Below are 16,082 nucleotides of genomic sequence, written 5' to 3'. Positions count from 1 at the left end.
CAAAGAGAGGTTTATTGCCCTAAACGACGATGGTTGATTAAAACCGCCCCAGGAACCGTCGCTAACTGGTGGTGAGGGTGAAAATCGCGTGCTTTATATGGTGGTATGGTGGCGGCGGTTGATGAAAACCGCCCCAGGAACCGTCGCAATGTGGTGGTGAGAGCGGTTATTCCAGAACCGTCGCATGCCAAGTGTCGCAATCTTCAAAAATTCTTGTAGTGTTTTGATCTATCTTTTATGAAATATTTATTTTGATCTTTTTTTAATTTATTTTTATTCTCTATTTTTTATAAATAATGAAAGTTAGTCTTTTTCATCATAACTCTTTAAAACATTTATATGATAATTGTCATTCATGAACTCATGAGGTCCACTTTTTGGATTAATTATAAAGTTCAATGTGTAAACTTAACGAGGACAAGATGAAAATTTTGAGAACTTTAATAAAATTTTCTTCATTTCAATGAATTTATATTTATTTTGAATTAATCTATGTAAGGAGAACTTTTCCAAGTACAAACCTATTATTCGATTAAATTGAAGATTTTTAAATAAATATTATAATACATATATTGACAATTGTTAAAAGAGATAATAATAACAAGAAGTAATGGGTGTTGTAATTGTGAAAATAACAAAAATAAATATTATAGTAAACGCATAGTGACAATTGTTAGAAGAGATTATAATGACAAAAATTTATTATATTTTTGTTGTGATTGTGAAAAGGACAAAAATACATCACTAATAAAAGATAAAAGACAAAAAATTAATAATAAAGAGATAAATACTAAAATAAATATTAAATAAAATATAAATGATCAAAACTATATTTAAAATATATATATATATATATATATATATATATATATATATATTAAAAATGAATGTTAATTTTAAGTTTTAATTAATATTAATTTTATTAATTGTATCCTCTAATATTTTATATATGTATTAGACTCAATTAATTATTTTGTATTAATGTTAGTGATGAATACATCAATAGTTTATAAAGATACTTTAGTAAAAGTATTATTCTATTTATTTCAATTTGATACTTTTCATATCTAGTGTGAAATCATAAAATGAATCACTCATTATGACAACATATAAAATATTTTATATACTCTTTAGAACTCACAATGAATGTCCTTTTTGGTTTTCAATGTAAAATTATTTTTTCTCCAATTGTAACTGAAACCTCTAATTAGTACTGTGTACTTTATGGTGAGTTATTCTCTGCACCACATTTACAAGTACTTCACTATAGACAGATACTTAAAAGTTATCGAAAATTCATTTGACGGTTGATGATACTCTTAAAAAAGTAATAGTTTGTGACCTTTATGATATTTATGAATAAAACAGTAATTTGATTAATATCATTCAATTCGAGATATATATTAATTTTTTGGCTTAATTGCAGTTTTGGTCCTCCTATTTTAACTGAATTGCGAAAGTAGTCCCTCCATTTTGTTTCTCCTCAGTTTTGGTCCCCCAAGCAGAATTTTGGTCCAAAACTTGATGAAATTTCATTTTTTTTGCATTTATTTAAGTCACACAATGCCTCAAGATCTCATTTGCAACAACTGTACCTGAAATATATGACCATAAATGGTGTAGTACGACTTTAAAAAATAAAATTTCATCAAGTTTTGAACTAAAATTATGTTTGGGGGACCAGAACTGGGGAGAAACAAAATGGAGGGACTACTTTCGCGATTCAGCTAAAATAGGAGGACCAAAACTGCAATTAAGCCTAATTTTTTCTTGTTTTTATTAAATCGATATTATTTAAGTTATACTATTTCAGTTATAAAAATTAAGATCCGCATTAACATTTATTTTTAAAAGATAACTTTTACAGTTATTAAAATTTTAAATATTTTTTAAAATTGGTCAATGGTAGATCATGATCCATATTATAATTTATTTGTACTTTATTTCTAAAATATTACATTATGTTAAAAAAAATTCCACAAATCATGTAGGATTTCTGTTTTGTTGACAGAAATGATATATTATAGGTTCCTTCTACATATTTTTTTTCTTTGCTTTATTAATCATCTTCATCAATGTTCTTCACCGACAGTACGATGTGTTTCACTAATATCTATCTTTAAAAAAACAGCAAATTTTTTAAGTCATGAACAATCCTAAGATGTTAAAAAAAAAACTAAGATCACTACAAAAAAATTGACTTATCGTGACATACAAAATTTATCACTAAAATTTAAAAACTGTAGGTAAAAGTCAATAATACTTTGAGTGACACCCAAATCTAGTGTCAACTTTAAGGGGGCGTCCCGCTACACTTTGAGGACTGTTACTACATGTTCTGAGGATTGTCACTACATGTTTTTGATTTCTACCTACAATAATGATTGTCTCTAAAAACTAGATAAATATAAATAAAGAATTGGTCTATTCCTACAGTATTATTTGTCACTAAAACTTATTGTTATTTATTAAATTAAATTTATTTAATCTCCCTTCTAATTGTAATTCTAAATTATTAATACCAGTAAATTATATTTAAAATTTTAATTTATTTTTATTAATTAATGCAATTGAAACATACAATAAAATATAATTTAATTTTACTAATTCTATTAAATGAATGTTACTTGCATTTATAGCATTTTAATTATAGCACTAACATGAGTATCATATCTTTGTGACAATATTGTAATGAAATTAGATCATAAAAAAATATTTCTCCACTAAGTAGATCATAAAATCTTTACAAAAGTGATATATTTCTCCACTTATGAATACATTTTTAATTTCAACTTATCCTAACATTTTCTCTAAAATCTCTCCTTCCATGTTTTTAGAATCTATCTTTGGAACTCTATCATTCCATTATTCTTTGTCCTGCAACACTTGCTTTTGAGAAACATTTCAGATTTGATAAACCAACTCCTATGCAAGTTTTGAAAGAACAAACTCATAAATATTATTAAGATAATGTGGTTGGGGATCATAGAATTGTATTATTAAGTGTAGATTCTATGTCTCACTGGTTGAAGGTAGCAATGAAAGCAATATGACATTTTCCAGTAAAAGCAGCTTGGATAGCAAAGATGAGGAAAACAACCATAGCCAAGCAAGAACGTTTAATCTCTGCCAATTGAAGTCTTACTTTCTTTTCAGGATCACTGGCTAAACCAAGAGGATCAAAGAATTTGCCACCTGGGTATAACCTTTTCTCCGAAAACCCTACCCAATGTTTTCTCCATTCACCTGTTCAATTGAACCACCAAAAATCAAAATGTTTGTGACATAATTAAAATAGTCATCAGTTATCATTTGACATAAATTATACCTGTTCAGTTACAGCTTGTAAAACCTCATTAATTTGTGGATCTTCAGAAAACCGTACTTGGAGAACGAAAACAAGATTTCCAAGAAAATTCTCCAATGTTTTAACTCTATGGTTAGCATGAGAGTTAGAGCTAGAACTTGCGTGTCGAGCAATCTTGCCAAGACAACGCATACATCCTCTTTTTTCGGATCCTTTAACTTTTGAGTAAATATCATTCTTCCAGTTTGTAGAATCTTGAGTGGTTTGAGGATTATTTGAACTTTCTGCCTCCTCTACCACATGCTTCTTTAGTTCTTCCTACATTTAACACAGTTTCATAGCCAATTACAACATTTAACAACATGAAACTTTGCATTCTTTAAAGAACAACTTTAGAATAAAAAAGAAAGATCGTGCATGTTTGTCACAATAATACTTTTGTTAGGCACAATAAGACCAATTCATGAAATCTAAAGTTAGGCACAATAAGACCAATTCATGAAATCTAATACCATGAGCTAGAATATAAAATTAGGCACACAATCTATCTTCAAAGTTTAAAATTCTTACAATTACATCAACTGCCTTTTCATTAACAATACTTCCATCTTTTCGAGTTCGAGTATTAATATAAATTTGTGCTCGTGATGGTTGCTTTCCTCTAGCTTTTGTTGTCTAACATTAGTAACAAGAATGTCAACCATCATAATTGTATTGATAAATTAATTAAAAAATACCGAAAGAGACAAACCATCTCATGAATCAGTTGTGGAAGATTCTTGGTTCCCATGCAATGTATGTCATCATATTTTGTACGATGCTTTTGGTTCATGTTACTTATTTTCTATATCCAATTAATAAGTAAAGTCAACAATCAAAACAAGCACATGATAAATATTTTTATATGAACAAAATATTATTGACATTGTCCATATACCTGTCCATTTTTGGAACACCAGTGATGTACTAAAGCACCATACTAAGAAGGATCAATCCTTGTGTCTGGGATGTAGGCAGCCATTTCTGCTTCTGTCTTACTACTGTCATATCCCTTTGATTTCAAATGATACTTGAATTGCCTCCACTTAACCTTCATGTTATCCTTTAGTATATTCTCAGTTTGCTCGGTGAATTCAGGAACAAATCTAAACTTTGTCTATCATATGAATAATTAACAAAACACAAATTTCGTTAAACATTTTTGCAAAAAAAAGAAAGTATTTACAAAGCTTGAAATGAAATAGAACTTTTAAAAATTTATACAACACCTGAATTGCATTTTATTTCAGCAAATCTAATTGATTGGAGCACATTACTCAGACATCTTACTCCAACTAATGTAATTGATTGAAGCACATTGAGATCTCCTTACCAAACTTCCTATTGCATTTAATAGAGTTTTTTCTTCCCAACCAATAGGATGACTAAAAGAATCTACATCCACCAATATAAACTCTCCATCTGGCATGTCTCACACATCTAGCATATGTGTATAACCTCTTGTTCTCTTTTCACCTAAATCATATATTTATATTAGCAAACCATAAAATACTCAATATGAATTGTCTTAGATCAGTACAACCACACTAAGTATAGTTAAACTAATAGGAAGAATGCAATATAATTCAATTCAAAAGAATAACCACAAAGGTAGTATCAAAATTTTCAAAATGCTGATAACTTTTCTAGGACTAACAATTTATCACTTCCATGAAAACTTCATCAAGACAAAGAAAGCATGGTACATTTGGCATTGGTAAAAAAACAACTCTAGTAGACCCTCCACATGTATAAGCAGCATCATCTGCTGGTCTCTTGTTTGAATGTTAATAACGCGTGTTTGAAAAGTCATTATTCTTGTGTGTGACCGTAAAATCCAATGGAAAAACTCCATTGAAAATATCAGAAAAGGTGGAAAACAAAAAGGTAACATAATTTGGTGGGTTTGAGGAGGGCTACATAATATTTAGTTAGGGAAGGATAAACAACTCATTTTTCAGCAACACTGCAACAAAGGAACTAGTCATTTTATGCCCCTTTGCTTGAGCTCATATGCTTCTGACTTCAAATTTCACAATTAAAAAATAGTTTATTTAGCCTCCTTCAATCAAATCAATCCTCACTTGGTCAAAAGAACATGATAGGATTATTTGCAAGAATAAAAGAACATAAGTGTTGTCAATCGCAAATCACATAAAATTGCACTTTATTCAAATTTCTCTATGCAACAGTCTTTTAGGCCTATACAACTGCTATAATTATAATTGACAGTTTGACAACAATTTTTACTTTAAGATAAAAATTCTTAGTTCGACCACAGACATCAAATAGATCAACAGTTTTATTTTACCAAAAATAATTTACCTTTAGCTTCAACATGACTTCCCTCTTCAGACATAAAATGGTTATTTTGGTTGAGTTCATTATAGCCATCAATTGAGTGCCCTTCCTCTTGTGATTGGCCACAATTTTGAGTAGTATTTAACTTCCTTCTGCGCTTCCTCATGGTACTTTCTACATATGCCAAAGCCAAATTAGTTTTTAATTGTTGTAAAAAACAAATAACCGATGACAATACTAATCTACCTCAAATGAAACACAATGCTAGGGAGCAAAAATAACTACACACCTTTGTAACTTCAATAAATTAGAAGTCAAATAAATTGATTGATAAATAATTTGCTCTATATATTAGAAGAAGTCTCCCTCACTCCCATCCTTTGTATCATCACCACCCTAATCATTTTGGAGAATGCTCTCAATGGATATTGTAACTTCCATGATATCATGATTATCATCAACTTCTAGTCTAATCAAGTCGTTGTCATTTATATCTTGCAAGACTTGTTCATTCACTTGATCTACATCATTGGACAACTCATCACCCAAATCATACACATCTCTAACTTTAGCATGCACAACAACAAACCAATCATTTTGTGTTCTATTCTCCACATAGAATATTTTTTTGGCTTGAGAGGCCAAAATAAATGGGTCATCACATACATCATTCCTTGTATGTTGCAAATAATTGAAATTGACTAATGTCATGCCTAAATTATCAATTCTACAACCTTTATTTATGTCAACCCAGTCACACTTGAACAATAATAATGCCTTGTATTTTCCCGAATAATCTAATTGAATTATATCTGTGAGTGCACCATAATAGTTGATTTGCCCTTCTTTAGGGTGCTTATCTCTTGAACTATCATAACTTTTTGTCTTAACAGTAACTACGATGCCACTGTTTTGAGTCTTTAAGCCTCTTTCACGCTTCTTTGTATGGAATCTAACTCCATTAATAATATAAACACTATATGTAAGAACAGGAGTGCGCCTAAGAGTGGGGGTAAATTAGGTGTTTAGAAATTTTGTTGTTTTTAGAGATTTAGTGTTTGATTTTTCTGATTTAAGATAGTGTATGGAAAAGATAAATGGCAGAAAAATAAAGAACACAAAGATATTATCCTGGTTCCCCTTATCACCAAGGGTACATCCAGTCCTCTTGCACACCACAAGAGATTTTCCACTATTGTTAGAATAAGTACAAGTCCCGCCATATGACCTTTGTTACAAACTCCTAACAATCACCCTAAGATAGCACACCACTATCTTAGTTTACAAAACTTGAAGAAAGAACACCACTTTCCTCAATTTACAACACTTGAAGAAAGTACACCACTTTCTTCAATTTACAGCACTTGAATGGTTTAGCAATATGAATTTTGACTTAGATCAATATGATATAATAGGTGATGTACAATGATAACAATCCAATATAATTTCAAGTACACTAGAGAACTTTTCTCAATGATATGAAAATGTAAAATCTGTACTTGAAGTATAAAAGTGAAACTTTGAATAAATCAAAACATTTTAGAAAGTTTGTTCATGGTTTTGATTGTAGGATTCGTTGTTGTTTGATCTGAAGTTATGGGGTATTTATACTCCATAAACATCTCTTCAGATTCGTGGCCATTGATCCAAGAGGTTTGATGAAAGAATACAATGATTTGGAGCCATTCCAGATCTGAAAAATTGTATTGCTTCCAGTTGTATTCAAATACAGGATGTGTGTATTCGAATACACCTCTTTGTAACGTTCAAAAAATATTCAAAAATTACACCTTGTATTCGAATACACATGTGTGTAGTCGAATACAGATTAGTGAAAATTTGTCACTAACTTACTTTGTATTCGACTACACATAGTCGTAGTCGAATACAACTTTGAGATTTTTGCTTCTGACTTGCTTTGTATTCGAATACAGGATGTTGTATTCGAATACACTTATGTATTTTGTCAAAAATATTATTTTCAAATATTATTTATATATTTTTACTTTTTGAAAATCCTTTTGATGCATATGCTAAAATGAAAGGTTCTCATGTGCATTTGAAATATACGAATATTAGATTGCATCATGTACCTTTACATTATAAAACTTCTAGCATATTTGACCATAGTTGTCTTTGATGTTTGACTTCTTTTTGAGCTTGCAACTTGATCACTTTCCTTGGTCTTTGTCTTCATCAAAAACATGTATTTTACATTCTCCCCCTTTTTGATAATGACAAAACCTTGTTGTTGTTGTGACTTCAAAGTGTTTGATCGTTTTAATCTTTCTCCCCCGTAATACATGTTTACTCCCCCTTTGAGCTTGAGTTCATGCCATCATGTTTTAAACATTTTGAAGACCTACAAAAGTTTTTAACAACAACATACCAAATTTTCTCCCCCTTTTGACATGATCAAAAAGAAGAAAAAAAAAACAACAAACAAAATACGAAGCATTTATAGGGAAAATCGCAAATATATATTAGACTACAATATTAGAAATTTGTTTTAAAATGAATTTTAAAAAAAAATCCACATGTAAAGCACATATTCATAATTACAAAGTACATAAACATCAAGGAATCAATTTTATCAACATATTAAGTGAAGATTTTAGATCTTGAAGAGAATTAATTTACAAATTATAAATACCTTGTATTAGTACCTTTCTTTACCCATATGTAATGCCCTTTTGGAACACTAATGTTTCTAATATGACATGTATTAGGTGTATGACCATGAAGACCACAATAAGAACAAGTAGGATTAAATCTACTATTAGTAGCATATGTATGAGATTTATTTTGAATAATTTTCTTATTATAAAGATCATCCTTTTTCATAACTATAATCTTTTCTTGATTAGATTGACTACTTGCTTTAACAAAAATAGTTTTGTTCCAATTTGGTTTATCAAATTTTGAATATCCAAGACCACTTTTGTCATTTGAGTATCTTTGCATATTTAAAACATTTTCTTTTAGAAAATAAAAATCCACGTTATTCAAAATCCATGTGGGTCAAAAAGGAATGGTTGAGATGTTACGTATTGGCAATCTAATTTTAAGACGTCTCAGTTGCGACAACTTGATGATCTTAAGCTCTAAACAATATTATCTTTTAATAAAATAAGACCAACTGAGATCCGATATCTTGTCAATGATAGTTTGAGACACCTGAGTTGTGACAACTTGGTGATATTAAACTCTCTTAACAAAATTCAAATTAATAACGAACTCACTCATCGTAAACACTTTTGTACTCAATATAGTTTTTCTTCTTCGTGAGGCCAACAACTTTTTTTCAACCATTTTATCACAATAAAGCCCATTTCTTTAAAAGCAACCAACACATCTGTATTTTCTATCCAAGAACAACGTACCTTTTATTTTTCCATCACCCTAGAAGATACGTAGGAGCAAGATCCCACTCTTGTCAAGCATAATAATAAAAAAAAAAAAATTTATACCCTCTACATTTTTAAATACACTTTTATCTCTGAATGATTTTCATAAAATGGATTATATTTGCATTTTAAAAAGGAGAAATAAATTTATGTAAGTTAATATAAATTTTACACAATTAGTTATAGGTAACCGCGTTTTAGCGAATGTCATAGGATGCTAATATTTCCCTACGTATAATCGACTTTTGAACCCAAAATTTGGTTTCAAATACCATTTTTTTTTTGTTTTTTTTAAGGGTTTTCCAATGTTTTCCGTACTATAAAATAAACTTTGATCATGACACCATTCAATTCGAGAAACTTTGTCGTAGACGGTACGTTTACGATTTACGCTCTTTAGTAAATCGTGCTGACCCGTGATAGGTGGCACCTCAGTATATAGTACTGGTTTGTGATAGGCGGTACATTAATGATTTACGCTATTTAGTAAATCGTGCTGACCCTTGATAGGTGGCACCTCGGTAATTAGTACTCATCTGTGATAGGTGGTACAATTATGATTTACGCCCCTTTGAGGAGGGTTTTGGTTCAAATTCTGGAATTCATGCATTTTGGCATATACGCATTGCATTAGGGTGTTTGGCAAGCGAGTCATGTTTGATATATTGTGATGATTGTATATGTTTACTCAGTTGTTGTTGTGATTGTGCCGAAATTGCTAAGTGTGATTGCTTGAATTTGTAAGAACAGAAGTGCGCCTAAGAGTGGGGGTAAATTAGGTGTTTAGAAATTTTCTTGTTTTTAGAGATTTAGTGTTTGATTTTTCTAATTTAAGATAGTGTATGGAAAAGATAAATGGCAGAAAAATAAAGAACACAAAGATATTATCCTGGTTCCCCTTATCACCAAGGGTACATCCAGTCCTCTTGCACACCACAAGAAATTTTCCTCTATTGTTAGAATAAGTACAAGTCCCACCCTAGGACCTTTCTTACAAACTCCTAACAATCACCCTAAGATATCACACCACTATCTTAGTTTACAAAACTTGAAGAAAGAACACCAATCATTTTGTGTTCTATTCTCCACATAGAATATTTTTTTGGCTTGAGAGGCCAAAATAAATGGGTCATCACATACATCATTCCTTGTATGTTGCAAATAATTGAAATTGACTAATGTCATGCCTAAATTATCAATTCTACAACCTTTATTTATGTCAACCCAATCACACTTGAACAATAATAATGCCTTGTATTTTCCCGAATAATCTAATTGAATTATATCTGTGAGTGCACCATAATAGTTGATTTGCCCTTCTTTAGGGTGCTTATCTCTTGAACTATCATAACTTTTTGTCTTAACAGTAACTACGATGCCACTGTTTTGAGTCTTTAAGCCTCTTTCACGCTTCTTTGTATGGAATCTAACTCCATTAATAATATAAACACTATATTTTCTCACTGTTTCTAGTGGACCACGTGCAAGCCATTTGATATCATTTGTCACTAGAGCACTACCTTGCTCTTCCAACCGTGAAACCTACCACAATTTCAAATTGTTAAAATTTAAAATGATCATAAATTCTATATTAGGGATGAAAATGATTTCTAACACATACTCGTTCACGGAACCAATCAGAAAATGATTGACCGTGAATCTTGTCAACTTCATAAGAAGATAGTCGACGATTTCGTCTCCTAATAAGATAAATGTGTTCTCTGTGTAAAAATGTTAAGAGAGATTAGACATTATAATTAGTATAAAGGTGTCAAACCAGATTTTAGTAATTAAATATAAACATAAATAAATTGACTTACTTTTGGAAGGGGTCGATATTATGGCTATTAAAAAGCACATATCTATGTGCTTGCAACAATGTTTTCTTGTCAAGGGAGATCCGAGAAGCCCTTTTTCTTTTCTTCACATTGAATCCAACTTTACACTTTCTCCCCAATGGTCTCCCTCTAGGATTTAAAAGATCCCTCTGGATGTGCTCGATTACGAACAAATGACTTTAGAGTAAAAAGGAACTTAAAAAAGAGAGTTTAGGTCACCAAATAAGATAACATAATTTTACTTAATAATCTAATAAGGAATATAAATGAATGAAAAAATGTGTAATACCTTTCAATTGGATACATCCATCGATAATGAACAGGACCTGCAACTTTTGCCTCATATGCCAAATAAATTAACAAATGTACCATTATAGTGAAAAAAGATGGAGGGAAAGATGGAGGGAAAATCTTTTCTAACTGGCTCAATGTTTTGGCAATTCGATTCTCCAAGTGCTCCAAATTATGCTCATTAAGAACCTTGCCACACAATTCTTTGAATAAATGACAAAGATCGCATATAGCTAAACTCACTTTGTTAGGCAAACAACCTTTTATAGCTATAGGAAGAAACTCTTGCATTAAAAGGTGACAATCATAACTTTTGAGACCAAATATCTTGTGTTGCTTCACTTGCACACGTCTAGATATATTAGAAAAATATTCATCTGAGGTTTTTAAGTTTTTGAGAACTTCCAAAAATATTTCTTTCTCATTCGATGTCATTTGGTAACAAGCTCTAGTCAATATTTTTTTACCTTTACTTGGATGCATCGTTGGATGTAGTTGACTTCTAATGTTCATGTCTACAAGGTCATAACGTGCCTTATCGTTATCCTTTGATTTTCCGTCTAAATGCAATAATGTTCCAATAATGTTATCACAAACATTTTTTTCAATGTGCATTACATCAAGAATATGACGAAGAACATTATGTTGCCAATAAGGTAATGTGAACAAAATGCTTTTCTTTTTCCATGGTGACCCATTACCTATTCCATGATCTTCCAATTGTCTCACGACACTTGCACCATTAGGTAGTTTCGGCGGTGCTCTAAACTCTTGGGTTCCATCAAATTCTCCTCTATTGTATCTCCAATTACTATTAGGCTCTAACCAACAACGATGACACATGTAGCAAAACTTCCGACTATAACGCAACCAATGAGACACAATTTTTAATCCACAACATGGACAAGCATATCGATGTTTAGTGCTCCAGCCTAACAAATTTGCATATGCTGGAAAATCGTTGATAGTCCACATGATAACAACATGCATTTGGAATGACTCTTTTTTGCATGCATCAAATGTTTTCACCCCAATTTCCCATAATTCTTTTAGTTCTTCCACAAGAGGTTGCATATAGACATCAAGTTTATTTTCTGGACCTTTTGGACCGGGAATAAGCAATGAAAGTATAAAATTAGGTTGCTTCATACACATCCATGGAGGAAGATTATAAGGAATCAAAACAATAGGCCAAGTGCTATGAGAAATTGACATGGTTTTGAAAGGGTTAAAACCATGAGAAGCTAAACCTAGTCGAACATTACGAGGGTCGCACGAAAAATCAGGATGTTGACTATCAAAATATTTCCTAGCGAAAGAATCAGCTGGATGTCTCATGAACCCATCTTTTGTTCTACCATCTTCGTGCCATGTCATAGAAGAAAATTTTTTTGATGATAGAAAGAGTCTTTGTAGTATAGGTTTAAGAGGAAACCAACAAAGAACCTTTGCAGGGATTTTTTTTCTACCTTCATTCATTATCATTATAGTTTAGTTTCCATCGTGACATACCACATTTTGAGCAAATTTGAGCATTAGCAGAATCTCTCCAATATAATATGCAATAATTGGAACAAACATGAATTTTTTCATATGAGAGACCTAATCCACAAATAATCTTTTTTGTATCATAAAAAGATTTCGACAATGTATTTTCTTCTGGTAATGTATCCCTTAAAAGCTCTAACAACATGGAAAAACTTTTGTCAGTCCACCCGTTTAGACACTTTAAGTGATACAAATGGACAATAAATGATAGTTTTGTGGATTTCTTACAACCAGGATAAAGATTTTGATCTGCCTCATTTAACAACTGATAGAACTTATCCAAATTACTATCATCTTCAAATTGTTAAGTATTGGGTTCATCTATGAATGATTTGGGATTCTCGTCCTCCACATTTAAATTTGCACCATCACTCTCATTAGTTGGATGTATTCCAAAGGCATCATGAATAAATGTATCTATGTCATGGTCAAACTCTCCTTCTACTTGAGATACACTTTGAGAACTAGACGAGCTAACTTGTTCACCATTAAAGACCCAAGTAAAATAACCTTTTATAAACCCAAAATGGACTAGATGCTCATAAATATCCACTCGAGAGCGCCACTTGCAATTGACACAATTGGTGCAAAGACATAAAAAATTTCCATCATTTGATTTTGCATATCAAGAAAATTAGTAACTCCTCTAATGTACTTCTCTTTATTAAGAGAGTTGTTAGGGTTGTAGGATATCCAACTCTTATCCATTCAATTGAATGCAATAAATTGAAAAATTGAATGAAATAACACAAAAAATTAATAAATATAACTTAAATATAAAGAAAGAAAAATTAAGGAAACAAATGGATGATGATAATAATAATAATAATAATAATAATAATAATAATAATAATAATAATAAATAGTGTTTCTTGATAAATTAAGCTTAAATTAATATTTAATCAATACAGTATTACTTAGTTTATTATTTATCCATCATTGTTGTCGTGGTGTGCATGGTTTTGTTGCATCAACAAATGCTTTCAGGATAATGGATAAGCACTTAAAGTCCCTTTCGCTAAAGTATATTGATTCCAAGTTTACCAAGCTTGATGCAGAGATCAACATGAACACTTTCTATATAGATTAGATATTTTACTGTTTGGTCATAGTTGAGTCAATGTAGCCATAAGATTTGACATCTATCTATACATTATGATAAAGCAAAGATGATATTTTGGCAAGTTTGCCACGTGTCAGCTAAATAGAGTGTTAGGAATATATCAAGTTTCTATTAATAGAAATAATATCTCATGCGTCCGTTAAGAAGTTAATGGTCAATTAAAAAATTTGGAAGAATGAATTAAAAATAAAATAAAAAATAACATATTAAGAAAGAAAAAAATAAAACTTCTAATTACATCACGACCTTTGTACGTGATGCATTGAGAATTTAGTGGCCAATTAAAAATAAAATACAATACACCACTACTCTTAACAGTTTTTGAAGGTAATTGTATGCGGGCCGTTGAGAAGTTAATGGCCAGTTAAATAAATAAGAAGAATGAATTAAAAATAAAAGGTGAGTTAATGACAGTTAAAAAAATAAGAAGAATGAATTAAAAATAAAAGATTTTTTTTTAAGAAAAAAAATAAAACTTCCATTATACCACGACTTTATACATGATGATGCATCGTTGAGAAGTTAATGATTAATTAAAAAATAAGAAGAATGAATTAAAAATAAAATACAGTACACTATTACTTGATAGTTTTTTAAGGTAATTGTTTTTAAACACTACTTTATTAACCACCGTTTCAAATTAATTTAATTAAAAAATTTATTTTATTTTACTAATTGTTTTCCAATTTTCTTTTTTAATGCGTCGTCATCCGTTAACCGTCTATCCTCAATAATCTCTCATTTTCCGTGTCTCTTTTATAAATATCATTCGTATTATCTCATTTGTATACAATTTCCTCTTAATTTTTTCTATTTTAAAAATTCGTTATTTATTTTTTTGTTTATTGTTATCCGATGTCTGACAAAAAATCAGATTTTGTTACTTCAATTTCTCCAAAAAATATCATGAAAGATTAATGAAGACTAACATGCAAATTCAAAGATAAAAAATAATCATAGTTTTTATGTGTATTGTAATTTTTTTTTGTCATAGGAAGATTATTTTTCTTTAGTATTTTATGAGTAGTACCGAAATCAGATTTTGTTACTTCAATTTCTCCAAAAAATATCATGAAAGATTAATGAAGACTAACATGCAAATTTAAAGATAAAAAATCATCATAGTTTTTATGTGTATTGTAATTTTTTTTTTTGTCATAGGAAGATTATTTTTCTTTAGTATTTTATGAGTAGTACCGAAATGAAAAATATTTTGTCACTTGATACATCAAGATTTATATGAATTTTTAAATGTCATGTATTTCATATAAATAACATACTATGTTGAATAATAAAAATAAAAATTCAAGTTACTGGGAGGGAAAGATGATACGGGGGAGTGCGATATCTGAAATGGACTAAACATCAAAGATTCTTAAGAGACTTAGATACCACATCTCAACCCAAAACCTTAAGGCATTAGGTTTATGACTCATTCTCCTTATATATCCAATATAGCCTCCAAGTCAATGTGGGACTAACCACTCATAATTGAATTCCAACAAATAATTTGCATTTTTAAAAACTAACCGAGAAGATTGAAACAAAGAACTCAAGAACTAGCCTTGTGTACATGATTCACACTTGGTTACAAAAGAAAGATAGAATGAATGACAAGATCCATTATTGACAATTGTATGATAAAAGGAAATAATTCACACCTAATAATAACGTTTAGATTTGTCATTCTCTGATGACCATAACATTTCAATGTGATTTGAATATCGTTCTCCTTTGTCGATGTATCATTTCAAGAAATAATTATACGTATATCTAAATATTGATAATCCACTTGAGGATCATAATCTCCAACTTAAAAAACTCAAGTGTATATGCAAATATTGAACCTTTTAGTTACTATTATTTATCTTTGTGTTAAATATATTTTTACTCCCAATTAAATTTCAAAAATTCAATTTTAGTCCCTATAAAATAAAAATACAAATTTTAATCCCTATCCAACAAATTGTTTTAGTCTCTACTGAAACAAAACATGTTTAATAGTCATTTTAACTTTGTAGGGATTAAAAATTATCATTTTATTTTACCTGGACTAAAATTAAAAAGTTAAAATTTTATAGCAACTAATAATATATTTAACCATTTATCTTTTATTTATACAATTTTTTAATATATATATATATAAAAATGAGCAAAAGTAACCCTTATTGGGAGACATTAGCATTTAGTGCAAAAAAAAATATATTATTGACAATAATGATATTTAT

At 30.0% G+C, this 16,082-nt stretch overlaps 1 protein-coding gene across 1 annotated transcript; it reads right to left on the bottom strand.

Moving 5' to 3' along the window:
- Nucleotides 1–6,043: 6,043 nt before the first annotated feature.
- On the bottom strand, nucleotides 6,044–12,662 carry LOC140918824 (uncharacterized). Its single transcript, XM_073363623.1, has 6 exons — nucleotides 11,651–12,662; nucleotides 11,182–11,467; nucleotides 10,875–11,069; nucleotides 10,676–10,775; nucleotides 10,289–10,596; nucleotides 6,044–6,647 (listed from the first exon to the last, which is right to left on the bottom strand). The coding sequence occupies exons 1-6, from the start codon at nucleotides 12,660–12,662 to the stop codon at nucleotides 6,044–6,046; spliced, it is 2,505 nt and encodes an 834-aa protein (XP_073219724.1).
- Nucleotides 12,663–16,082: the final 3,420 nt, after the last annotated feature.

This window comes from Cicer arietinum, chromosome 7, assembly GCF_000331145.2.
Source record: "Cicer arietinum cultivar CDC Frontier isolate Library 1 chromosome 7, Cicar.CDCFrontier_v2.0, whole genome shotgun sequence".
Lineage (NCBI taxonomy): Eukaryota > Viridiplantae > Streptophyta > Magnoliopsida > Fabales > Fabaceae > Cicer > Cicer arietinum.
The sequence above is the reverse complement of the archived record's forward strand: the minus strand, read 5'-3'. Positions and strand labels throughout refer to the sequence as shown.